The sequence below is a fragment of the Procambarus clarkii genome, chromosome 74 (assembly GCF_040958095.1).
Source record: "Procambarus clarkii isolate CNS0578487 chromosome 74, FALCON_Pclarkii_2.0, whole genome shotgun sequence".
Taxonomy (NCBI): domain Eukaryota; kingdom Metazoa; phylum Arthropoda; class Malacostraca; order Decapoda; family Cambaridae; genus Procambarus; species Procambarus clarkii.
Genome location: NC_091223.1, coordinates 16,517,086 through 16,543,787, shown reverse-complemented (window position 1 = coordinate 16,543,787; position 26,702 = coordinate 16,517,086). Strand labels below are relative to the sequence as shown.

The 26,702-nt window shown below is 38.4% G+C and overlaps 2 protein-coding genes across 4 annotated transcripts in view; one reads left to right on the top strand and one right to left on the bottom strand.

The window, feature by feature from the left end:
* Positions 1-652: 652 nt before the first annotated feature.
* On the bottom strand, positions 653-16,780 carry Mcm10 (minichromosome maintenance 10 homolog). The gene is made up of 14 exons (XM_045757067.2): positions 16,279-16,780; positions 13,768-14,605; positions 11,844-12,006; positions 10,531-10,682; positions 9,190-9,291; positions 7,789-7,966; positions 7,380-7,603; positions 6,026-6,188; positions 5,589-5,753; positions 4,672-4,813; positions 2,734-2,861; positions 1,707-1,823; positions 1,389-1,580; positions 653-931 (listed from the first exon to the last, which is right to left on the bottom strand). Exons 1-14 carry the CDS (start codon positions 16,295-16,297, stop codon positions 830-832), a joined length of 2,685 nt encoding a protein of 894 aa, XP_045613023.1. The 5' UTR covers positions 16,298-16,780; the 3' UTR covers positions 653-829.
* Positions 16,781-17,021: 241 nt separating this feature from the next.
* Positions 17,022-26,702, top strand: part of Syx6 (Syntaxin 6) — a 73,213-nt gene continuing 63,532 nt past the window's right edge. For 2 of the 3 annotated variants that reach the window (XM_069313002.1, XM_069313003.1), the window contains exon 1: positions 26,238-26,533. In XM_069313002.1, the coding sequence (XP_069169103.1) occupies positions 26,379-26,533 (155 nt within the window). In that variant the 5' untranslated portion in view covers positions 26,238-26,378. Of the gene's footprint in view, positions 17,166-26,237; positions 26,534-26,702 lie in introns of those variants that run through there. The other variant, XM_069313004.1, reaches the window with a different exon arrangement.

The following is a 26,702-nucleotide window of genomic DNA, read 5'->3' as shown; positions in this document are numbered from 1 at the left end:
AAGAAGGTAAGAGTTGTAGAGTTAAAACAGGGCTTAGATTAAATATGAACTTAATGGTGCTAAGAACCTACATGCTATAGTAGCATTTAACCTGAGAAAGTGGAGATGCAGGCAAGTATTACACAGGAAATATCCATTCTATAACACCTTATCAAGAAGTTTTGGCACAAAATGTCTGTATTAAGTAAATACTTTATGATTTCTACTAATGAAAGTAATAAGTGGGACTAGTCGAAACCTGTACTGTGTTAATGGGTACATATTTTTGCATTGGACATAATTTTATGTTTACAAATATAATTTGCCTGTGACATTTTTTTTTTTTTTTAAAGTGCCAAATCTATCTACTGGCATACCTCATTACCATACATGAGTTGTCCCAAATACCATATTACTGTAATTAATCTGTTTATATACTGTACTTTCACAAATGTGGATTTTTTATTTCCACTTTTGGTTTTCTGGCTGCTGCCATCAAATTTTCTAGTTAATTGCAGGACAAATGTTACATTGATATCATTTGATTTGCTTTTCTGCAGTAAATTTAATTTTTCCTAATGTTTAAATTGCAACAGATGATCCCTTAATTCTGGGTAAATAGTGATTAGTACATGGCTACTGAATAAGTGTTGCAGAAAGTAAAACACAAAAACTGGATTGATTATTTTATGAATTAGTGATTTAAATGTTTGTAAATATATTTATGGCTTCCACTTTAATGTAATTTAAATTAAATATATACTGTACTTTAAAAATAGATACAAAAGGAATGACCTATTTTCAAAATAATAAGTCACAGCTAAAAATGGAGATTTAATGCATAAAAGTTTCATATATGAAGAAATATTTGGTTACTGCTGCTACTGTAGTGCTTGAGTTCGTCACCTCGCAGAGAGAATATCTCTGAATCCAATTTGGGTCCATTCTTTGCCTGAAACACAAATGTGAAGTAATAAAAAGAATGTCCTGCAAAAGTTATTTTGCTAACCAATCCTAGTTAATTCCACACTATACACACACACACAGGGGAAGGGGGGGGGGGGGCTGGTGGCCGTGTTGACAGGATTCGTAATCCTAGAGTCCGGGAATCGATTCCCGGCAATGGTGGAAACAAATGGACAGTTTTTTTTCACCCTGATGCTGATGTTCACCTAGCAGTAAATAGGTACCTTGGAGTTAGACAGCTGTTATGGGCTGCTTTCTGCAGGGGGGGGGGGGGGGGGGATTGCTTTTCTTAAAGCCACAGTTATATTCTTGGTTGCCCAATGTGACTTATAGGCCTATGGTATACTCAAAATAACAAAGTACTGTATTGGCTTGTTGGATAAACAGTACTGTACTGTACTCAAAAGATGGCTGGTATCCATTAAAACAGGTATGAACCTCACCTTTCCCATAGCAACTCTCTGCCAAGAGCTGTGGTCACAATTTGAACATGACTTCCTAGGCAACTTGTCCAAAGAAGTGGTTCTTCTTTTGCAGTTCTTGCATTCGAAAAACCTCTTCTTAGTTTTCACAGATTTTAGCGGATGGTTCTCTTCACGGCATAAATCTGATGCCGATTCCGCCATGTATTTGCACTAAGGGAAAATCAAAATATTAAAAATGTCAGTAACCATGTAGATAATGTAAGAAAAATTGACAAGCTAATTACATTATGCATAAAACAGTACAACCATATTTGTGTTCAGAAGAGAATAAGGTACCTGAAGACAAACGTATGCAGTGGTAGGAATTTCCATGACAGATAACAACTTCTCCTCCAGCATTTCTTTCTTCTCTAAGCCTTGATAATACTTGTCAAGTGCCTCATTTTCAACAACCTGGAATGTAGGAAACACATCTCAAGTTATTCTTGATACCAAAATGTCAGCTAACATGCTCCGGCAACAATCACAATTATATTTCCCATGCTCCAGCCTCGAAACCATTTTGAAAGGTAGCAAGGCTCATACCCAAATGAATAAAAATCATGTTAACTCTAAAATGAACCATGGCATTTTGTTTTAAATGTGGCCACCAAAAATCCAACTGTTACCCACTAAAATCTTTAAAAATGGGATCAGAACCACATTAAGTTACCTTCATACCCTAATATATCCCATGTTTTATGGGCAAATTTCACTTGGTAGTTGTCTCATATGGCAGGTTCAAATTCAAATTTTACCAAGTGAAAAGCAATTTCACCTTCTTGCCAGCATTTCTCAGGATTCAGCTCCTTAAAACTTAAAATATCTGTATTGTATAAGTTGGGCCATGATCCCAAAATTGTATAAATGAATGAGGCCCATTAAATTTCCCCACAGGTTGGTGAATGCAGACCCTGCATTTTCAGCAAATCCACGCGTCACCAGCTTCACTGAACAACTGTTTGGCAAAGCAGGCGAGTAAATCTAGCGTACAAAATGTGCACTGCAATGAGAGATTTGCTGAATTGCAAATACACTTAGTTTAAAACTAAAATTATCTGGAAAATGTTTGTCTTCAAACATTTCATTTAATCACTTTTAAGTCTTTGACACCACATTCTAGACAACCCCATTTGGTCAGAATTGTATTATTTTTTTGTAAATAGGCTGGAGTTCTTGAGCAGAATGACCATGAAAGATGTATGCAGAGATCTACAAAAATTGGATTACATTTGAGTAGCATCACACTATAGACCCTCAGTAAAAAGTAAGTGACCGATGGAAGTGATATTTAAATGCAAACAATATACACTACTGTACTTACATCTATTAAATTGGTATGACGTGATTTCTGTTCCATCATAGCTTTAAATTTGTCCGAGTTGACATCAATAGAACCAAGTTTTGATCTAGAAGAATCTGTTAGAATGGCCTCTGCTAGTCGTGTCCCACCTGTAAAACAATAACTATTAGAACAATATAAAGTATAACGAACATAAAGAACCAATTCGGCACATTTTTTCTTCTATTATTATTTGATATCGTTTGCCTTATGTGCTTGTGTTCTTGTATTGGCATCCCTAGTGATATTTAGCACCATTTTGAATATCCTGCACCTTTGAGAGTGCTGTATAGTCTCCCTGGCTTGGTGCTTTTTTGATAATTAATTACTTCTATTATTTCCTACTTGCCACTTTTATGGCAAGACAACAGTCTGGAGAAGATAGCGAGTATTACAATATAAGGAAAAAGTGGCAAATGATATTAATAAATAGCCTATCCATCCAACAACTCTTACATTATAGAACATCGGAGAACTAAGACCACTTCAGAAAATCATTCACAGTAGCATACCACCATTGTCACATTCAAACATTTACTCCCTATTTACAAACTGCTACTACTTACCCTTGTTCCCTACCAATTTTTATTTTATAATTACACTCAATGCCCCACTTCTACATTCACCATAATAGGCCTATCTTCTTTATCTTCCTTTCCCTCCTCTTCTCTCGTTCAACAACCTGGGCTGGACGGTTAGAGCCTTCATACTTCATGCAGGTCGGCATTCAATCCCCAACCGTTAAGTGGCTGAGCACAATTCCATTCCAAAACCTTTTCCTGATCCCTTCTAAGTGCTATATAGTTGCAATGGCTTTGCTCTTTCCCCCCTGATAATTCCCTCCCACCCCTTGTGGCAGCTATTTTGACTTCATGGTGGAGTTAGGAGTTTTTGACCACCCACTCCTCATAAAAAGGGGAGGCCTCTAGTGGAACAAGCCCATGTAAATCACCGAATTGTGTCAAGAATCATAAGATAAAAATCTAAATTTTTCAAAGTGATTTTAACATGTGCAAAATCATGTTCTATTGTTTTTGATAATAAACAAACAATTTTGAAAAAGAGGCAAACTTTGGATGCAACAAGATTCCAACTGCAGTGAAAAGACTTAGTATGAATCTTCTATTTGAGTAGCACCCCTATGCAAATCTGAAATTAGAGTAGGGGTACACAGTACAGTGAACTGTCTAGTTGGAATGGAGAGAGGTGCCAAGTAAGCCTTCATGATGGTCAGTTCAGCAGCATCCTCACCCACTCCTCATAAGTATGACCCAGGTTCAAAACCCTGGGCAGGTAGGTAGGACTGACCCCTATTTTTTCACTCCTGTGCACCCAACAAAAATTAGGGAGCTGACTATATATATAATAATGTTTTGAGGGAAAACATGGTACTGAATAATTTAGCCATTCCAATACCTGGCCCAAGGCCTGGGTTTAGGTCTTGGGCCTAAAAGCCATGATAGGGTAGATTCATTCTTGTCACCACCACCAGTGTAAGTGTAAGGACCAATAGCCTCATGAGAATAAAGGGTATTCAGAGAAGACTTTGCAGATTCCCCCCCTCAGGATTGCAAAATGCTGCCAAAATAAATAGGAAGATGAAAAGGAGGTACCAATTTTATTACATTATAGCTTATTACAAACTACAGCATTATAGTTTAGCTTATTATTAAATAAGCTAAACCACAATCAAAATTATACTGTAAAAACTAACCCACATGCATGAAAAGAAATGAAAAGTGATAACATCTCGGTCCATTCGGCATCCTTTTTAAACGTCATGACTTGATAAGTGTCCTTCAAGATGGGCTAAAATGTCATCACTTTCGTTTCCTTTTGTTAGTGTGGGTTGTGTTATTTGTTTCTGCCATGTTATTGTGGCCAATTCTCTGCATAGTGCTGTATACATGCAAGACTTACTGTCAGAATCAGAGGGCGTGCTTAATCTCTTTCTGACTTTCTCCTGAAAGTCAGGGTCAGCTGCTTTCTTTGTATTTTTTTCTGCATTTGGATTTTTGGCTTGGATTCCACCTTTCTTCAGCAATGTGGCCATCGCCCGTGCCTGTTGAATATGTACTACATTTAAAGAAAACTGATTTAATATTAAATCTGCATACTGTAGTTGAGAACAATTTTAAGGGTCAAAGCCCCTATCCCAGTAGCTATTATATTAATTTGTATTAGTCAACAATACTGTAATCTCAGTGTTATATCAAATAGTGGCACAAAGTCTCACTCCTTCCTTTGGAAAATCAATTTCATACTTTCTCCCAAGATATGTAAATGCCCCTGCCAGGAATACTATCATCCCCTCCTCCCAAAATTGTGCTCAACTAGCAATTATACACAGAAATCACAATAGCGTGATACATCAAATGAGCAAATCCACAAGGGCTCGAACATACATCCGGGATGATCCCAAATGCGCCTTAAGACTAAGGCGCGTCTGGGATCATCCCGGACGTAGGTTCACGGCCCTTGTGGATTTGTTCAACTAGCATACTTCTTAATATCACTGTTAATGTTATTCAATTCATGTAAAAAAAATGTAAGTTTGATTTACACTACCATACATCTTTTTCAATCTAGCCATAAACTTTATTCACAACAACTAAAGTCAAGTTCTTTAGGAGGCCTGGTCGACGACTGGGCCGCGGGGACACTAAGCCCCGGAAGCACCTCAAGGTAAGTCAATACATTATAATAATCTTGCCTCATGACACTGGCAAGCTCATACAAGAACAGTTAAATAACTGTTAGCTATGTAACTGTTCTTGCTGTTTTCACAGAACTCCGTAATATAAATATTACTCCACAGCTCTTCCATGTTTATGTACCTTGGCAGGATCCATTCTTCTAGGTGGGGAAATGTCCAAGTCAATATCACCTCCGGGCTGGGCACCACGACCCAAGGCTGGGATCGCCGATGGAGAAAATGAAGGTCTTGACAGTTTTGTCTCTGGCAAAAACGTCAATGAAGACTGCGACAAAGAATGTTCTTGCTGCAAGAAAAATAAAAAAATTGATAATTTACAAAGGGAGTAATTTGTTAAATTATAATAATCTTTGGAACATTCGTACAAAAGATGAGATGAATAACTGATGAAATGTTTGAGAGAACAATGAAGAGAAGGCAGACTAAAAGTCAGCTTGAGTAGAAAGATTGGTCCTTCGGTTTATTATTCTTGGGGAGAAAAATAATTTAAGACAAATAAATCTATGAGGATAATGTACACAAAAACAAAACAAACTATATGAATTATAAATTCCTTACTTGTCTTTTATGTGTCTGGATTTGTTTATGCGTCATATTAAGCAAGTCTTTGGCAGTGACACTGCGAATCTCTCCTGAGATGGTCTTTTTCTGCGAATCTTCCTTGACCATGTGACGTAAAAGATTACGAGCTCCAGGGGTAGGTGCCAGAAGCCTCTCACTACTACACAGTGGGAGCCAGATACAATCTTGCATTAGAAAAATTATAAAGTGAATTATAAACTGTATACAAAGCACCTGTCTCCAGTAAACCTAGCTGTATTCCTTATACAGTACTATAACTTAACTCTGAACAATTATCCTTGTCATTTTCATTACATAAACTAATGATCATAAACATGATCAATGCACTACAGTACCACTTATTACCATTGACAAGCTGAGGTACAATTTCCTGTCTCCCTGACAAAATATCAACACCTCTAAGAACTCATTTGCACAATCTCAAATGTAAGAAGAAATGGGGAATTTTATCTTTACATAGAATATACTGTGTAGAAAATAGTCAAAGTGGACAAGGAAAGCTAATTTAACTTGAGAGGGAGTACGAAGAAGACACCAGTGGAGGCTGAATACACAGTTCAGTCACAGACACACGCGGATATTCCAATACTTGATACAGGTTGGCAAATGAATACACTGAAGTTATTAAGAACTTCGCCCGTGCATAGCCGCAAATACACCGGTGTTCGGTGGAGATAGGGGCGGCAAGGCATAGGGCAACACCAATACTTAGGGCCCGATGGTCCAGGTGGGTGCCTAAGGCTGAATTAGGGATTGCCAACAGGAAGTTCCCGGCATGGGGCGCTTGCACGGGTAGAAGACGTGCTCTGTCCTTCCCAGATGCTCCTCCTCTCATCCATAATCCCCCCCCCCCCCCCCACAAAAAAAAAATACAAAACAGAAATGGAAACTCAATGAGATGATATAAAAAGTTAGGAAGTGTGGACATAAGAGAGCTAGACCTTGCACCACCATAATCACTCGCAGGTAAGCATCCAACAAATGCTAATATTTGTGCAATGTGAGATAAATAGAACTGAAGCAGAGTAACATCAAGTTTGCATTTGTAATTTAGTAATCAGTAAAGAAGTGGTCAAAATTCACTGACACCCGCATCTAGAGAAAGCATGGAGCAACCAATATATTCCAATAAACTTTTGAAGGTTTGATATATAGTAAAGTTAGGAACTATAAACACTGAATTATTTGGCTTTAACAAAAATTAAGTACAGAAGAAAGACTGGAAAATGAAAGATACCAATTACAATACAGTACTGTATAATATATGTTTATATAACAACTGTAATAACGGATCTGGAATATATATAATACTGTACTGTACATTACTTACAAATTATCATTCTTTTGAGCAACCTGTCTAACTGCATCAATTTCACCGTCACTCATGTGTTTCAAGACGAAGGAATTTTGTTTATCTTCGGCCTTCAGCTGTTCCGCCTTCATTTTAAGTTTGAGGGAATTTAGAGTTGACAGATCCTTGGCTTTATTGGCTCTAGCTTGCTTGGGAGCATTCCCTGGTGCTGGTGAGGTGTACAGCTGCCCACCATAAAATACCTAAAAGATGAGACAAAGAGGGCTTTAAATTAGTAACAAAAGGGAGGTTCCAATTCAGATTGGTTAAAGCTACCTTCCATTCTTACACATGTTTTGTACTACCTTGTTTATATTGTACATTTTAGAATAGTTAATATAACAGCCATAGTGCAAAACCATAGTAAATAAAACTGAAAAAAAGGCACCTGATCTTTGCCAAGGACTCTCTCCTGCAGCCTGCGTCGAGGGTCCACCCTGGTGAATGATGACTGGATGTCAGCACGCTTAGCTGATGATTTTTGGTACTCTCGCTGGATGTGATACACACAGAACTCGCATGCAGACTTGTTGACAAAATACTTGCATTGTGATCCTTGTTTGGTTCTGCGGAGCAACACTTCATTATTTATCCTGCATTTAAGTATAGGTCGGTACTCCCTTTGAGGTGGAGTTTGATCATTTCATGTATCATTCACAGATCTTGCATACATTTAGACATTTCACATCATGGAACTTCATTTTAAAAAGCTATTTTATATATACTGTATACAGTATATATAAATTTTAATAAAGGGTATTCAGAGAATACCTTGTGGATTATCACTGAACACTTTAATCTTTTCCACTCCTACCACCCCTATTATTTTTTTTATTTTTATTTTTATTTTTTTTATTGCAATGCTACAGTTTACAGAGAACACACTATACTGTATAACAATATAACAATCCGGTTCGGAGACCTCATCCAGCTCCTTGAAGGTTGGGTGCGTACCCAGGATACAGCACACATTTCCCCTCTGAACTGCGACACTGAGGCGCTGGAACAGGACGTTGGTCACTCTTGAGTCTTTAGTTTTCCCAATGAGGTCGTCTCCCACCTCTTTTAAGAACTTAAATGTACATTTACCCCCTGGTACCCAGAGTCTCGGAGCGTATCGGCACGAACCTGTAACAACATTCTAGGTCTCAATACTTGTTGGTTTTCTGGGTCTTCCTGAAGGTGGCTGCCCCACCTTCTTCAACTGTGCTGTAAGGTAGATCGGTATCAGCCAATGTAGATGCACACGTGTAATCCCATCCAACCTGTTTACCTTCCCTCCATGGCTACAGGGTGACTCTATCTAGGCATTTTTAGTTGTTGTCAGGTCTGCACAACTGAGGTTCCCTTTGTGCTGGACACCCACCTGTAGCCAAACTTTTCTTGATGATATCATTGACTGCTTCATGTCTGGCAATCTTTCCCTGTGTCTTACTACAGATAAAACCATGGCTGCCGCATTGGTCCGCCCGTGCATAGCCACAAATGTTCGGTGGAGATAGGGGCAGCAAGGCGTAGGGCATGATATAAAACACAAAACTAAATTTGACTGTGTAGAGGTTTACACGTGTGCAAGGTTTGCTTAGATAAGCAGTCCTAGACTCCCAGCACGGATGTGATTCAAGTACTGTATTGAAATTGCAAATGAAACAACTAATTGGGATCTGCATAACAATCAGCTTCAGTGCAAAACATTACTGCCGAGCTGCAGTCTTATCAAGGCACTTTTGTATTATTCTTAGAAATATTCTCTGGCTACAAGGGAAATATCACAACAAATCTTACACACCTGCCTTTACACCATCCGAGATCCTTAGAGCCTCCCATCACCATTGATTTCTGTTGATCAAATATCGACAGTGTGAGCATATCTGTCGTCTTGTCGCCTTGCCTGAAATAAAACAAATAACACATTTGCATGACTTGTTCAGCTTTGAAGAACTATGGAGAAAATCTTTCAGTAACTTTATATTTTTCTACTACAGTTGATTGCCAATTACAGAATGTATCCTCAGTTTCTTTTGCTAGGCATATATAACAATACAAATAAAATCAGTGTTGAATGTAATGCCTCTTTCTGATGAGACTCTTCAGTCACTTCCCAATCTATCAGGGTGTATTCACCCAGAATATGAAATACTCTTAAACATTCTTATGACACAAATAATGAAAAATTGGAAATTTTGCTTACCCCCTTTCACACTCACTCTTTGAGGGTTAAATTATGATAAGAGGTGGGATTGGGGGGGGGGGGGGTAAGGTATGGGTGGGCAGCATGCTGTGAAGGTTAGGAACAAGTGTAATTATCTAAGTGTTGTTAAAGAATGAGAGTTATGCTCGTGGTATCCCGTCTTCCCAGTACTCTCTTGTCACATGACACTTTGAAACTACAGTACTGACAATTTTGGCATCTACCACTTTCTTACTTACATTGCTCAAACTATCTACCACCCTGTTGGCAACAGTGAGCTTCCTAATATTTGGGGGGCACCTTTTTTTTTGTAGCTTAAATCTATGACCTCTTATGTGTAGTGGTTCCAAAATAAGCATGCCTCTGAATATATGAGTGGCCAATACTAGCTCACACCCACAGTAGGAAGCCATCAAAATTCAAGTATAGTAACTGCAAATCAATACAAAAGACCCCAAAACATACTCCAAAACTCGACATTCATATCAGATCTTAACATTCAGTGATTCTATTGCCCCAATACCTTAATTCCTCCCAGGGGCTCCCATCACACAAATCCCGAAACAAGATTACTCTGCTCTATATGTAGGCACAAAAGATAAACAAATGGACAGAATGCCTGACTTAAGATTATCGAGTTTGAGCATCCATTATGTGAACCGTATATAATACTCACCGATATGTAAGAGAAAGTGGCCCAACTGATGGAGGAAACAAGCTACCATTTAATACTGTACAATGCATATTATTTATGCCATTGATAAAAATGAATAATGCTTAAGTATACCATTAAATTTTTTTTCCAAAGAAAAAACTAAAATACTGTACATTTTATTTATATGACATTTCTCTGGATTAATCAAGAAACACAGTATTTATGAAGAAAATGAATCGGTGCAACATCATAATTACCAACAAATTTTAAGGACAATATTTTACCTGTCCTTCATAATTTGAGGATTAAGAAGACCGATGACAGTGCCCACAGCGCTCTTCCATAAGGCTTTGTGGGCTCCAGAGAAGAGGAAGAGCGCAATTGTTTTGGTGCAGTCACTCAAGTCACTTAACTTCCATATGGAGTACTGGGAACCCTAGGAATAACACAAATAAAGCACCATTATTCACCTATATAACTGGCCAAATAAAGATTGTCAAATCGACATTTATGCATGCTGTTTCTTGTATAAACACAATAAGGTTACATGTATAACACTGGAAAACCACATTTACAAGGAAATATGGTTACAGGGATTGTCCCACCGTCCACCCTCTATCTATTTGGTAAACTCGACTATTAATTTTTGGTTCGATGAGGCGAGGATGCACTTTTCTGGTTCGCCACTCCAAGCACCACCATCCTCACGTTTGTTTACATTGTCGGCATGGATATCAAACAGTTTTCTCCCACTCACAAGCCTTGATAGTATCATTGAAAATACTTAACATTCTGCCATGTCAGCTCAAAACACAGGAAATGTGTTAATGAAAGCCTCTAGTAGCAGCATATACAAGACGAAACATTAAGTGGTGAATTTTGAGACAAAATTTATTGAATGAAGAAAGTGAAGAATGGCATTCCTAATAGTTTTTTGTGCATTATTAAGCTTGCAAGATTTTTTTTTTTAATTCTGAAGACAAAACCTAAAATCTTTCTCACTATGATCAAAGTAAAAGTGAAACAGTAAAGCAGCAGAGAGAATCAGCCAGTGAGGTTAAAGTAAAACTGTTGATGAAGCAGTGAGGGTGTGGTACAAGAGGCAGCAGAACGGGGAGAAAAAAAAAACTGCCAGGATGGCTGCTCATGGAGAAGGCAAAGGATTTCCTTATGAATATTACCGAGCTGTGTTTGTAGTTATGAATAGTGGCCAAGATGCTCTAAGAGGTACTGTGCAAAGCAAGTAAACATATACAGGGAGAGGCTGTTAGCTGATGTAACTTCAGTATCTTAGTCTAAGTTCTCTGTTGAAGTCTAAACTTAAACAAAATCTTCCCTCTTTCTTGATCAACACCTCCATACTCCCTCACCTAGACATCATTTCAAAATCACGTGCTTTCTGTTTGTGAGAACATTTATACTATATATATTCTTTTGTTTTAATAAAAATATACTGTGATATATTTTCAGACATGAAACAAATATTTTGTGAGGGCGGGAAAGTAAGAAGCTGCATATGAATTTGTCACCCTGTTTGGTGGGTTTGGAACCCAAGGTGCCCAAACAGTGGAATGGTGTCTTTATGTACTGTACTTACTTTCTGTGATGTCTTTGGATCACTTTTTGACACTATAACTCCAATGGTGACCCAGTCTCCCTCAATATCTCCACCACGGAGATGTAAATTGATAGTAGACATACGAACCATCTTTCGCCCTTCCATTCTCTCACGCATCATCTCTCCCGACACTACAGGATTTCTGGAAATATGAATTAGACATGATGAAATAGCATCATAATCTCTGAATATGCATTTAACATTGATTTTAATTTCCACAGAGCAGACAATGAGTCACAATAACGTGGCTGAAGTATGTTGACCAGACCACACACTAGAAGGTGAAGGGACGACGACGTTTCGGTCCGTCCTGGACCATTCTCAAGTCAATTGTGAGAATGAAGACAATCGACTTCTGGTCAACAATTTCCACAGAGTTTATGATGCTGATGCCATGTTTTCACAATAAGGCAAACAACAAAGGTTTCCACACAACTACTGCATGCAGCATCATATTTTAGAATTATTGATTACAACTAATTTTGGAAAAGTAGACATAGTAACTGTAGTTTGTACCTCTGATTAGTACATATTGCAAAATATAGGCTCTCATTATTAATAATTTCTCAAATTTAAAACTCGTAGAATACAGTATTCAACTTTATCTAAAGGCACATAGCACTTCTTCAGTGTATAATCAACTAGCTATTTTCAAGATCAATAAACAAGTTTGCATAGCCTGTTCACTAATACAAATGTTAAAACATTAATAATTACCTAAGTGTAGTTACAGAATGAGAGCTACACTTGTGGTGTCCCATCCTCCCAGTACTCTTTGTCATATGACGCTTTAAAACTTGTGTCCCATATGAAGCTAAAGAAACGCATAAAGTTAGTTTCCGATGAGACACTAATGGAATACAATACATCTGCTATCAATTTTACCTCTCCTTGGTTACTTGTATGCTGTATGTAACTATTCTAACTTAACCATTATCAAGTCATCACAATCGACTTGATAATGGTCCAGGACGGACCGAAACGGCGTCGTCTCTCCATCCTTTGGTGTGTGGTTTGGTCATCATATCTTCAGCCATGTTATTGTGACACTTCATCTACACATGCTGCATGCAGTATTTCCTACTAACTTTTAATAGTTAACATTTTATACACCACTATTTTTTGTTCTGCTTACTTTTGTCTCCCCAAACTAATTTCCCAGTGATAGTACTGTACTTCAATTTTGACCTTAAGTTCAGCTGTGATTTGTTATTCAATGATATTAATAATTATTATTATAGCAATGTATCATTGCTGGTAAAGAAACCCAAAGTTGAGAGTAGACTCTTGTTGGAGGTAATATTTTGCATGTTATACTTACCTGGAGCATATCTGGAGAGGATTTCGGGAGGTCTTCTACTCCCCGAGCCCGGCCTGAGGCCAGGATCTACTCGCTTTACTAAGTACTGTATTATCATTACAAGATCATAAGAATAAAGGCAGCTGCAAAGGCTTATCAGCCTATATGAGGCAGCTCTTTTTTGTGTAAATGTACACAGCATGTACAAGACTTTGATGAATGTTCTTAATTCAGCTGTTGCATCTCTTATCAAGAACAGTATCAACATAATTATCTAAAATTAGGCCTAAACATACTCATAGCTTCCAGATAACCATTTTTCAGGCTTTTCCACTACTTGACAGCAAATCTTAAGAGAAGAGATATGAGCACATATGAATTAAACATGAAAATTACAGAGTACAGCATTGAATTTTTGTTTAAGATGGAAGTTACTGATGTTATCAATATTTCTTCTTTGCTGCACTAATACTGTACAGTATTTAGCAATGTTTTGTACCAATGAAATTTGGCAAAAGAAGAAAATTTAAATGCCAGTACAGCTGTAATTTGTTTTTCTGCTTAACCTATGCTTAACTTTAGAAAAATAACAAATTTACTTACACAATTCTAATTCCAGAATATTGATCTATAGTACAATTCTTATCACTTTCTGGTGAAGAGATACCAGCCCCTTTCAGAGATACCAAAGATCCACCGACTTCCTTCCAGCCGACATTCTGCTGAGATTTGACTTTAACTCTTGCCAAAACTTCTTCTTTGCGATCGCTACGTGCTTGACTTGGTTCATGTGAAATACGCTTTTTAATTTCACGTCCACAGCTATTATAGCGCTGTTCAAAGGGGTTTCGATTGTCTTCTTCATCTTCAGAATCGGTATCACCACTGTGCAGTTCACTCTTTCGTTTAAGGCTCTTGCGGAGTTTTGATTCTTCCTCAGTAGAGAGTGTTCTTACTGTACGTTTCGCTTCATGGTTAACATTAGTTAATTTAGTGAATTTTTTGCTTGTCGATTTATCTTGTAAATCAATTTTCTTTTTCTTAGTCAGTTGTTCCCGAAGAAGCCTCATGCGTTCTTCCATTTGCTGTAACTCTGCTTCTAGTGGGTCAACATCTTCACCATCAGCACTCTTCAAAGGGGTTTTATTTTCCATTCTCTTTGAAAAGCCTGAGAAAGCAGAACTAAATTTTGACTGAGCTGTGCTAGAGGATGCTTGCTGGTCTTCATCATCTGACAATTCAAGCCCTAAATCAGCCATGCTAACATTTGTGGCATCAGGCTTAGATTCCTCTACATCTTCCTCAAAGCCATCATCATTCAATAAGGCAGTGAGAGCATCAAGATCTTCTGACTCGGCTGTTGACTTCCCTGCTCCTGTTACTCCTTTCTCGTCGTCATCATCTTCGTCGAGTAAAGCAGCCAGTGTGTCCAAATCATATTCTGCAAGATTGTAAAATACTTTCAGTGGCACAAGATTCTTTCTGGTATAAAAAAAAATATTTAAAATATTTTATCAGAAAAATTACATCAGGAACTATGAAAAGTATAATTACAAGGAAAATACTGTTCCTATACAATACAGAACATGGGATATATAATAATAATTATACATCCATGTTCTGGGTTGTACAGGAATAGTATTTTCCTTGTAATAATACTTTCCATAGTTCCTGATATAATTTCATAATAATATGATAATGTACTGTGAACAAAAACATTCTGTATAAACTAAATGAATATCCTGAAGTGAGGTGTTGGTGACGAATGAATCTTCATTGCAACAGCTTCTACAAGTATAATAACTCGGCAACTCAAGTGTATAATCATTTTATTACAGAAAATGGTAAGATACAGACATTATATTTCATATTTGTACACAGTTTACTAAATACAGTACAGCATGTAGTATATACATTAGTGTATTGTAAAAGAAACAAATATGAAAATTGCAGTTCCTCATGGATATACCTATAGATCCCTGAAGGATTGTGCAATTTCTATGAAGGCTCACAGAAATAAGAAAGAACATCAGCAACAGATGTGGGTGTACAAAATGGTTATCCTTTCACAAAACCTACATTGCATGAAACAATTACAGTATCTGTATACAAGATGATTATCTATACAGTATGTGAAGCTTAATGTATGAAGTGCCTATGTAATACAGTATATGGAAAACTATCCTATGGTTGTCTCAAAACCATCAAGATAGGATCTGAATTAATTTACATCTCCAGACTGCATTAGTAATGTACCACACAGGGCTGCAGGAACGTTGATCATTGCAATCATCGACAGGTAATACAGGTAATCAGAATGGAGTTCCATGTTTTAACGTAGGAGAATTTCCTCATTCTGAATGATTTGGTCACTGTTATTTGGATACAAAAATCTTGTTTTCTGTTGAGGGATTGAAAAACAACAGTAGACATTCAGATACCCTACACTGCTAAACCTAATCCAACTTATTGAACTTTACCAAATCAAGTTAATTTATCATGGTGTTTAGTATATGGTGTGGTATTTATACACCTCAGTACTGGCATATGGCCCACAAAATGGGTCACCTCCTTAAGGGCAATGAGGATACACTATAGATAGAACTTGTAATGATTGTAGCATTCAGTGATGGATCTGGTGTATCATATATTATCAGAAAGCACAAAAACTTATTTTCATTTAAGGACATTACTCATGAGTGATATAATCATTTAATAAGAAAACCCAAATAATGCCATGTCACATCAAGGGTAGGGCTTATCCTCTAATTTCTTTCACACATATACATGTACATTTGACATCTTATGTCGAAACAGTCAAAGGGTCAAATTAAAAGAAGTACAGTAAAATTTTAAGAAACTGCAGGTCAGTCTAATTCAGTTAGCAGTCAGCTCACAACCGATTAGCACGTGTTTCAATTTCTCGGAAGGACAAGATTTTTGGGCATACAACATTTCCTTACATCTGCTGTCTCTTAATTTGGGTATTGTTAATTCTTAATTTGATTGGTTTTAATTCTTAATCTGATTTACAATTCTTCACCCTATACCGACCTTGTTGAAGACGGAGAAAGTTACTCAGACACAATAATAACGTTCCATAAGGCATATTACCTGGTTCAGCCCCTGCCATGGTGGAGAGTAGAATAATCCAGAGATGTGACGAGCAGCTAGAACTTGGAGATGCTGTTTGGGTACTGGTGATGGTTCAGGTGGTAGTGGTGGTACTGGTGATGTTTCAGGTGGTGGTACTGGTGATGTTTCAGGTGGTGGTACTGGTGATGTTTCAGGTGGTGGTACTGGTGATATTTCAGGTGGTGAAACTGGTGATGTTTCAGGTGGTGGTACTGGTGATGGTTCAGGTGGTGGTACTGGTGATGATTCAGGTGGTGGTACTAGTGATGGTTCAGGTGGTGGTACTGGTGATGTTACAGGTGGTGGTACTGGTGATGGTTCAGGTGGTAGTGGTTGTATGCCAGGTCGAAGAGGGTGTTAATGGGTGCTGTCGTATTTTGGCGGTGCTAATGGGACTTGGCGAGTCCTGGCGGTGCTAATGGGACTTGGCGAGTCCCAACGATGCTGGCGTCTTGTACTCCCTCTACTGTTTACATTTAACGCGGGAAATTTCCCATTTTCTCTCCATTTGAACGTCATAGAAGACGAGAAGACAGCATCGATGTCAAATCGTATGAAACACCTCTTTTAAAGTAAATATAAGTAACTTTCCTAAATCAATACCAAACAAGCTCATAAAAATCAATATTTTTCGAGCAATAAATAAATATATCTGATACTACCATTATTTTTAACCTTTCATTAAGCGTGATATATACCTGATATATATTGCTGGAACTGACCAATGTTTACATTCTGCCCACCAAAGGACATTTATCAGCACCTGCCATTTCAGTGTCGCATGTGATATCAGTGGGACCTCATCAAGTTCTTTATTATCTGTATGAGGACATGACGCTGGAGGATCCATTTTTTGTGGTCAAAGAGTAAGTGGAATCCATATATTTATTCCTGTGACGCAGGTGGTCGTGACCTAGGAGACGGGTTGGCATGATTTAAAGCCTCTTAGAGTGTGTTCAGGCACTCGGCGTTGCTCTTGGCAAATGGTAGCGTCTGCTCGTGTATTTGTGGTCTATTTCTATTTGTTCCTAAATATGTGGTCTGTTACTATTTGTTCATGTAATGTGGTCTTTCTTAGATTGAACCTGTATTTATATTATGTTAGCCTAGTGTAATTGTTCGGTACAGTATGGTACTTCAAAGTTGGTATAATTCACTTATATATATATATATATATATATATATATATATATATATATATATATATATATATATATATATTTATATATATATATATATATATATATATATATATATATATATATAATATATATATATATATATATATATAAAATATAGAGTTCTTACATTCTTGTAAAGCCACTAGCATGCATAGCATTTCTCGAAAGTCTTTAATCTTAATTTTCCCCAAAATACGACTCGTCAAATCGTTTAACACCCAGGTAACTATTCACTGCTGGGTGAACAGAGGCTATAGTTAAGGATTCGTGCCCAGGCAGGAAAAACCCAGGCCAAATTGTTCGCAAAGCACGGGGCAAGTGTCTTACCACTGCGCCATGGAGACTGCCACATGTTTTGACATCTTACAGAAAAATTAAGGCAATTATTTTAAAAGTAAAATTACCTAATAGGGGTATAGACCTGTGGAACTGCCTACCCACTAAAGCCAAGCCAATACTGCAGTTCAAAATCCATTAGGAAAAAAATTATTCTCAGGAAAAATGAGGACACCTTAGACAAGCTGCTAGCTTCTTGTTCCTGCTGTGGCCACTAAATAGATAGTGGTCCTCAGATAAATTCAGGTAGGTGGAAGCTCAGTATCTGATGTCGATGTCCACCTGAGCACCATTCAAAGTTCTAATAATTATTAAAAAAAAAGCAATGAAAATAAAAGCATAAGCACCTTAACTAAATGTATTCAAAATCTGCATTACATGCAAAATAGAACCTTTCCAATTTTGTGTGAAGTGTTTGCTTCAGTATATGCTTTAGCGATTGTAATGTGTACTGTACATGTACTGTAACCATAGGCCAAACCAAAGTACTGTACTGTATCTTTTTGGTATGCTGTTCTTTTTATTTTATTTTTAGGTCAATACTGTATATATTTTGTCGTTACATAGAACTTGAGCAACATTATTCCAAACTCAATAATTGCCAAAATGTCAAACAGCAGATACAGTATTAAAGTTGTCAGTTTGTGCCTTCATATGTAGTATATTGAACGTTCTTGTGTGCATACAGAAATCTGTCATAAATATATTTTCCATATTATATTTAACACTTAATAACCATCTTTGTTGATTGGTTTTGGGGATCAATGTCCTTACAGCTCAGTCTCTGGATAAGTTTTTGCCAGACCCTTATTAGAACTGTAAAAGAAAATTTATTCCTAAAATTTGATGTATGATAAAGGTTATACTGTATAATATGCATTATTTATAAGACTAATTGACTATTATTTGCATCTCGTAGTACAGTTAACTTCATTCTCGACTCACAATCGGGGCTCTTGGGTTCAATTCTAGCGCGGGACAGAAATGGTTGTGCATATTTCCTTTCATTTAATGCTTCTGTTCACTTAACTCATTTTATACATTATTATAGAGGAGTCTTGATGGAATAGAACAAGTTATTCAGGATCCTTTTCATTGCATCTCAACACTGCACTTATACGATGTTTGATGCCTTTCTTTTAATTAGTACAAATGATATAATGTGCTTTTGTATAATATATAAACAGTTTAGACAAATTATTGAAGGGCAACATTTACAAACTTCCTGATCATATAAAGAATTGGGCAGGAAATACATTTGAAAACAGACACAAGATCACTTGGATATATTTAGGCTTTCAAAATGGATGAAATATTGACATATACAGGTATGTACTGTATAGTGATGCTGACAAATGTAATGTTTAGCCTAGATAAAAATAGCATACTGACCAGATACAGTATCAGCTAAACAATCCTGAAATTGCCAAATATCTATACCAAAATAGTATCTAAAATATCTATACCAAAATGATAGTTATAATTACTGTAGTAAAGATCTTCAGCCCAAAAATCGTTTATATTGATGTTTGAAGTAAGGTAAATAGAATAAAAGGATTTATATCTATTAGCATTAGCAATAAGACATCTAATGCTATTCTTCAGCTTTATTTTGTAATTGTTAGGTCTCATTTAAATGAGGCATTTCAGTTTTGGTCACCATACTGTAGAAATAACAATTTCACTTGAATATGTATAGAGGATGATGATGATCTCACAGTTAATCTTGGCTACTAAAAACTCATCTTATAAAGAGAGGTTAAGATAGCTTCATTTGGCATACTATAGAAGATAAAGTGTCAGGGGTAACATTATTTAAATACAGTATACAAATGAATAAAAGGTATAAAGAAGGGTATATGTATAAGGTTTTAAATATATCAACACAAAATGGAACACAACAAGGGGGTTACAAATTGGATAAGTTTAGAATCAGAAAAGATCTGGGTAAATATTTTGTTTTAAAAATATTTAATTTTAAATATCTTGATTTATGGAAAAGAATTGCCTGGTAATATAACAGAAATGGAATAGCTGGATTGTTTTAAGGGAAAGATGGAAATATTGTATTGTAATTCGTTTATGTTGGGGATAGGAAGCCTGTATTTATGTACTGTATACTTAAGGTTTGTACTGAAGTTCCCTCCAAGGCTGAACTACTGACCCTTCCCAGGATGCAACCCCACAACATTTGCCTAACTACCAGATACTTATTTACTGCTAGATGAACAGTGGCATTAGGTAAAAGGAAACATACCCAACCATTTGTCCCACCCAGGAATCGAACCCAGGATCCCTGATTGTGAATGAGTTTTGTTGGGTGCAAATAGAAGCAGCTTCAAATAAGCCAGTAGCCCTCTTGCAATTTCCTTTCTCTTATTTTATATAAGTGATACTAGATTGAACATCTGGGTTTTTCTCATGGAACCAAATTTCTGGTCATCCAGTGCTGCTGGACTGCGAGATATATTGCTCATTTATAAGTGAGTTTCACCAGAATAATAATACATATTATGGACTATATTATAACTCCATTCTTTCATACTATTATGCAACATTCCTAGAATAACAGACCTGGTTCCTGGATGTCTGGCCCCATTGGTGTCTGGTGATTAGTCCTCAGGGCTGTTGGAGACAAGTGCCAGGTTTATGAATGATTGGCAGCTCACTTTTCAAGAACCATTGAGCGATAAAAATCTCATAATATGGGTTAACTGTCCATCCAATGGGACTGGTCCATACAGTGAAGCCTTGTACCCTACAGGGTCAGTATTCCCTGTATCCTTAATGGATCAAGTGGTTGGGCACCATTTATTCACTATGTCTGTGTATCCCAGTTCTTTCGCTCATCCCTTCCATGTTTTTAATTTTTCACCAAATACGCTAATATAGAATTTTGATTGAACAAACCTCGATTCAGCAAATCTCCAGTTGGAACACACTTTCTATGCCAGATTTACACTCTTGATTCGACAAACAAGAGTTTTCCGAAGCAGGGAATGTGTGGATTTGCTTAGGATGTTGGACCGAGCTCATAGATGAGGCTACATTACAAGAAATAGTTGGGTTTTGGGAAAGCCACTGAGCATATTTAAAACCAAATTTTATGATTTTTTCGAATTGCTGAAGTTTTTGCTCATTAAAACATGAGCCTTTTTTCTTTGAAAATGAGATTAAAAGGCTTGTGCATGGGAAATATGTTAGATGTGGTTAAATCTTTCACAGAGAGGTTCTCTTGGATATTGCTGTTCATATAACAGGTTGAAATTATAATTTCGCTCAATTAAATCAGCCCATAGAGCGTGGGATATATTAGATGTGACTGGTAACACTCTTAATATGTCTCCAATCACTTTGTTAATGATTTACGTTTGTTATTTGGTATACATAAGCAGCCAGTGTTGATGCAAGTAACCCAAATCCATTATATCAGTGTCACAAGTCCCTCAATGGGTATTCTAGATAATCCATGTTAAAGTCCTTAACTCCTTAAGTGCGATCATCACAATCTATCCGATGTGAGCATGGTAAACCACCTAACGTGAACATCCTAATTCCTTATGTAAATTCCCTAATCCCTTATGTAAATATTCTAAGTCACTTAGCTACAGTGATGGTGTGTGTGTGTGTTTAGATTGTTGGTTGAGCGGGTGGGTAGGTGTTCGTGGAGGGGGGTAGTAGACTCGAGTACAGTACTTCCTTTCATCTCTTCCTACATGTTATCAATCCTGATGGTCAACAATTGGCTGTCTCTATCTAGAGGGCCAGGGGGAATTAAAACATGTGCGTGTGGACCTTTAGGGGGTTATAATTAGAGCTAATTATTCCCTTAGCATCTCCCCATTGGGTAGAAGATCTGTGTATCAGGTAGCTAACTCCCAATCCTGAAGTGGATGTGCGTTGCTATGTAGGTTTGGTCGGGTGGGGGAGTGTCTTATGCAGTGAGGTTTGGTGGGGTGGGGAGAGTCTTCAGCAGTGAGGTTTGGAGGGGTGGGGGATAACTTAAGCTGTGGGTTAGGGGAATCTTAAGCAATGAGGTTTGGTGGGGTGGAGGGAGAGTTCAGCAGTGAGGTTTGGAGGGGTGGGGGATAACTTAAGCTGTGGGTTAGGGGAATCTTAAGCAGTGAGGTTTGGTGGGGTGGAGGGAGAGTTCAGCAGTGAGGTTTGGAGGGGTGGGGGATAACTTAAGCTGTGGGTTAGGGGAATCTTAAGCAGTGAGGTTTGGTGGGGTGGAGGGAGAGTTCAGCAGTGAGGTTTGGAGGGGTGGGGGATAACTTAAGCTGTGGGTTAGGGGAATCTTAAGCAGTGAGGTTTAATGGGAGTGAAGCTGGGTAGTGAGGAGCCATCAGCTGATTCCCTGGCTACAGAGGCCAGTTTGTGTGTTTTAGCAAGTGTTTACATAATGATAGAGGTTGTGAGCTCTGGCGGTAGTCAACAGCGCGTCTGGTTACGTTGCAACAGTCTCTCTGCAATTCGCGCACAATGTTTAGTCAACTGTCTTTTTGTTATGCAAATTTTTTTGTGTTGGTGAGATAAAGGTCTTATCGTTTACCTAATTCCAATGAGGGAATATTTTAAGCACAAGTATTTGAGAATCCTGCACAGGTAGCGCAGTCAAACTAACCACTTAGTTTCCACCATATATACTGTAATTTCATTCTATAGTGGTGTATTGAGTCTATATACTTTGCATCAACTTACAAAATTCCTTTATAAGTTTTTTATGTTACAAGAGAGCATAATACGAATAGTATTGTTTTCGTTATCAGTGTTATTCCATGGTAAAATGTAAAACAAATTTGACAGCCTCATGGGAGATAATGCAGTGGAGTGTGATAAACGCAGGGAAAACTGTCTTTCTTGCCGTCTGCAAAAGCCAATTACACCATCCCAGTAGCCTACCGTTGTGGGCATCTCGCAGTTTTTAAAATGTTGAAAAAATCCACAAGGATTTGTTCATTTGATGCATCACGCTATTGTGATTTCTGTGTGTAGTGTTTTAAAATGTTGTTGGACAGGATTTTTATTTTTTTCTGAAGCTAAATCTTAAAAGCTTGTTAACTGTCTTGTATGTTTAGCAACTTAAGTTTGGCTTATAACTGAATACCATCCTACTAATGCAATTGGCTTGGCTGTTATATATGTGTAGGTTACTCATCAACTAACACACTTGTTCACCGCCTAAGTAAGGCTAAAATGAGCAACGCTAAGCGGGCCGGCCAGAGGCTAAGGGCCCTCACAAGAATACCACTGAAAATGATTGTGAAATTGACTACCAGTACCGGATTATTCTTGCCTCTATTAGAAGACAAGACTTATTGTTAACAAGTTTTTTTTACACAGCTACACAATTGCCGACTTATTGATGAAACCTTAAATCAAATAAATGGTTGTATGTGAATAATTGTGTTAGTTTATACACATTTCAGTACGTAATTTGTATTAGAAAAAGTTATAATAACATGCTAAAAAGCGCGTCTGCAGGAGATAATATTTATCGCCACTTGCAACAATTCAGTATTTTAAAAGTTGTATGTTTTATTTAGCAAACACGTGAGTAGTGTTGCCAGATGTGATCGTAGCATGTTTTGTCTTTGTAAGAAATTTGCTTGTCTAATTAGTATCAAGGTTTTTTGTGATTAATTTGAAAAACTCCTTTGGTGTTCGTGATTCTTGGGTGCTGTCACACTACACTGTACATTGAGCACTTAGAACTTTCTTTATGAGAACGAAACAGTACTGTTCTTCCCAATCATTTGTGAGTTTGTTTTGAAATTGAAATTGAAATAAGTTTATTGAGGTAAAATACACACAAAGGGATGAGGTAGCTCAAGCTATTCTCACCCCGTTCAGTACATCGTGTTAATACATACATAGACACACATCACAAGCAATAAACGTATTACCGAACATTCTGAGAGATAAACATATACATTTCCTAGTTTGTTTTTGTCTTAGTGTATCTTATATTAACTTTAAACGCCGTTGCAACACGATGAATCAGAGTAGGTGTGGACGCGCGGAAAGCACACATGTGGAGGAGAGGGGGTAATTAATGTGCGTGTACATAAATGAGCAAGGGGCCAACACGTATTTTCACAACCAAAGACCACATTCACTCCAAAAGAAATCTACCACTTACGGGCTATTCATGCCCGTGCCACCTCTTGGGTGGCTTAATCTTTATCAGCACTATGCCTACCTTCAGCTGTCGCCGCACTGGGAACTTCTATTTTTGTAAGCAAGATAGTCTAGAGGTAAACACAGAGGAGGGGGTTATTGTACATGGAGACCACGTCTCACAGTACTCCCGTGTAGTAGTGTACGATGACAGAGAATTCTATCAGCATCAAGGGCCCCAGGACTTCCCAACATGACCTCTAAACATAACCAGTCGACCTCTCACTGTGTTGAAAATAGATCTTGATAAGCACCTTCAAAGGTTACCTGATCAACCGGGCTGTAATTCGTGCATCAGGCTGCGAATAGCTGCGTCTACAGCCTAGTTAATCAGACCACCAAATCAGGTAACTTGGTGAAAAAGACGGGGCTGCTGAACCTCTGAACCAATGCAAGGTAAACAACCCTTGTAGTACACACATAGCGTATATATCAAATGAATAAATCCACAATGGGCCGTGAACCCTTGTAGCCTCTTCATATGACCCTCGCCGTAGCTCGTCGCTTTACTGCTTTTCTAACGCGCGAATTTCACACACATTCTGCCGCATTTTCAGTTCGATCAAATTTCACTTTTGTCATTTCTTAAGCGACCGGTTTAACGTAGACGGTGCTAGGCCTAGCACTTTCCTTTCATTTTTTTATGGGCATAGAGTTGAGGATCCTGCACAACGGTGTTTTTTTTCAATTTACGATTCTCCTTAGAATCTTCTTTGTCGATTCTCCTTAGAATCTTCTTTGTCGATTCTCCTTAGAATCTTCTTTGTCGATTCTCCTTAGAATCTTCTTTGTCGATTCTCCTTAGAATCTTCTTTGTCGATTCTCCTTAGAATCTTCTTTGTCGATTCTCCTTAGAATCTTCTTTGTCGATTCTCCTTAGAATCTTCTTTGTCGATTCTCCTTAGAATCTTCTTTGTCGATTCTCCTTAGAATCTTCTTTGTCGATTCTCCTTAGAATCTTCTTTGTCGATTCTCCTTAGAATCTTCTTTGTCGATTCTCCTTAGAATCTTCTTTGTCGATTCTCCTTAGAATCTTCTTTGTCGATTCTCCTTAGAATCTTTAAGTCGTTAGGATGCCCTGCCCGTGTATGTGTTGGTGCGTTTATGTGCATTAATAGTGTTGGAGCAGGTACTGTGGGAGATGCGAGCGAGCGACATGTTTAGTCTTGGTTAATTCCTAGACAGAATCTTTGCTTGTACTAGCTTAAGTCTTGCGTTAAACTATTGTTACTTCATCAGGGTAAGATTAATGGGTGTAGCCGTAAAGTTCTTGTTAAAAAAACGCTATTTTCTGTAAATAGAAAATACGAAAATATATAGATCGTAGAGTGGAGTCGGTAACATGATTAGGGCGGATGCTAAGACCCACAAAGTTATTAATGCTGGATGGGAAAGTGTTTATATCATGTTGGGTGAGTAGTAGGGACCTATTTGGTTTGTTAGCAGCTGCAGGTTGATGTTCCTGCCATACGTCACCAGGGCCGTATGTAGTTAGGTGTTCTTTATATGGCGGCTTATGCAACAGGCTGCGCGTAATGACCCCTCTGGAGGCGCCAAGGCTAGCCCGACCCACTGGTACTGGCGTCATCTGCATTTTTTGTATCGGCACTCCATATTGCCGTCTGGGCCCCCGTCTTGGGGCTCCACGTGTGGGTATGTGGCGTTCTTCGTGTCTAGGAACCCGAGGAGAGTTGTAGTGGTGTGTTGAGGTGGGGGTGTAAGCAACAGGAGTGGGTTTGTTTTTTGGGTGAGCGGGAGAGGGGGCGAGGAGGAGGAGGTGGTGGTGGTGGGGGAGATAGTGTAGCCAATAGCACGGCGGTGGCGGGGCCAAGAGTTACTCTGATTGTGAGGATCAGCTCTCGGGCGTCTTAGTGTGACTTGCAAGTTGACGGGGCGCGTACTGGGCTCTATACCCTCTCTCGTGCGTCAGGATACGGACCCTTCCTTGTGTTGACGAGGCGTCTACTGGACCTTCCTTTCTAATACCCCCCTCACCCCTTCCCCTCCCTCACCTACCTCCCGTGCTAGGATATGGACCGGTCCTTGCGTTGATGGGGCCCTGCTCCCTTCTTGTGCGTTGCGTGCGTTGAAGAGGCACGTACTGACCCTACCCTCTTCCCGTGCTAGGATACGGACCATTCTTTGTGTTCACGGAGTACGTACTGGACTCTTCCATATGCTAAGGTACTTACCGTTCCTAGCGTCGATGGAGCACATATTGGTTAGTGCCCTCTGCTACTAGGATACGGATCCGTTCCTAGTAGACAAGTGCCGCTACAGATATGAGAGTCGCGAGGGAGAAACGTGTGTAGTGCCTTACTCGAGGATGGACAGTGATGTGGGTGGGTATGATAGTGTAGAAGCCGCTAATCGGCTAGCACCATGGCACTCAGGAGGAGTGGATCACGCTATGGCGGTCCGGCAGGCACTCGCGCCGCCGTCGTCGCCCGCAATAAGAGCGTCAGGAAGAGCATCAAGGAAGTCAACGCCTTCCGATACTCCAGCTTCGTTGACCTCATCTACTTCTCTTCCAAGACGTAGGTGATGGTGGTAGTGTGTGGAGCGGGCGGCCTGCACGACGCCTTGCTACACATATTACCCTGTATTCGTGTTTCTGGCCAAGGCTCTCAGTATTACGTTGTTGTTCTTAATATCTCTCACAAGTGAGGTGGCCATACTATCACTCATGCTAAATAGCGAGGGTTA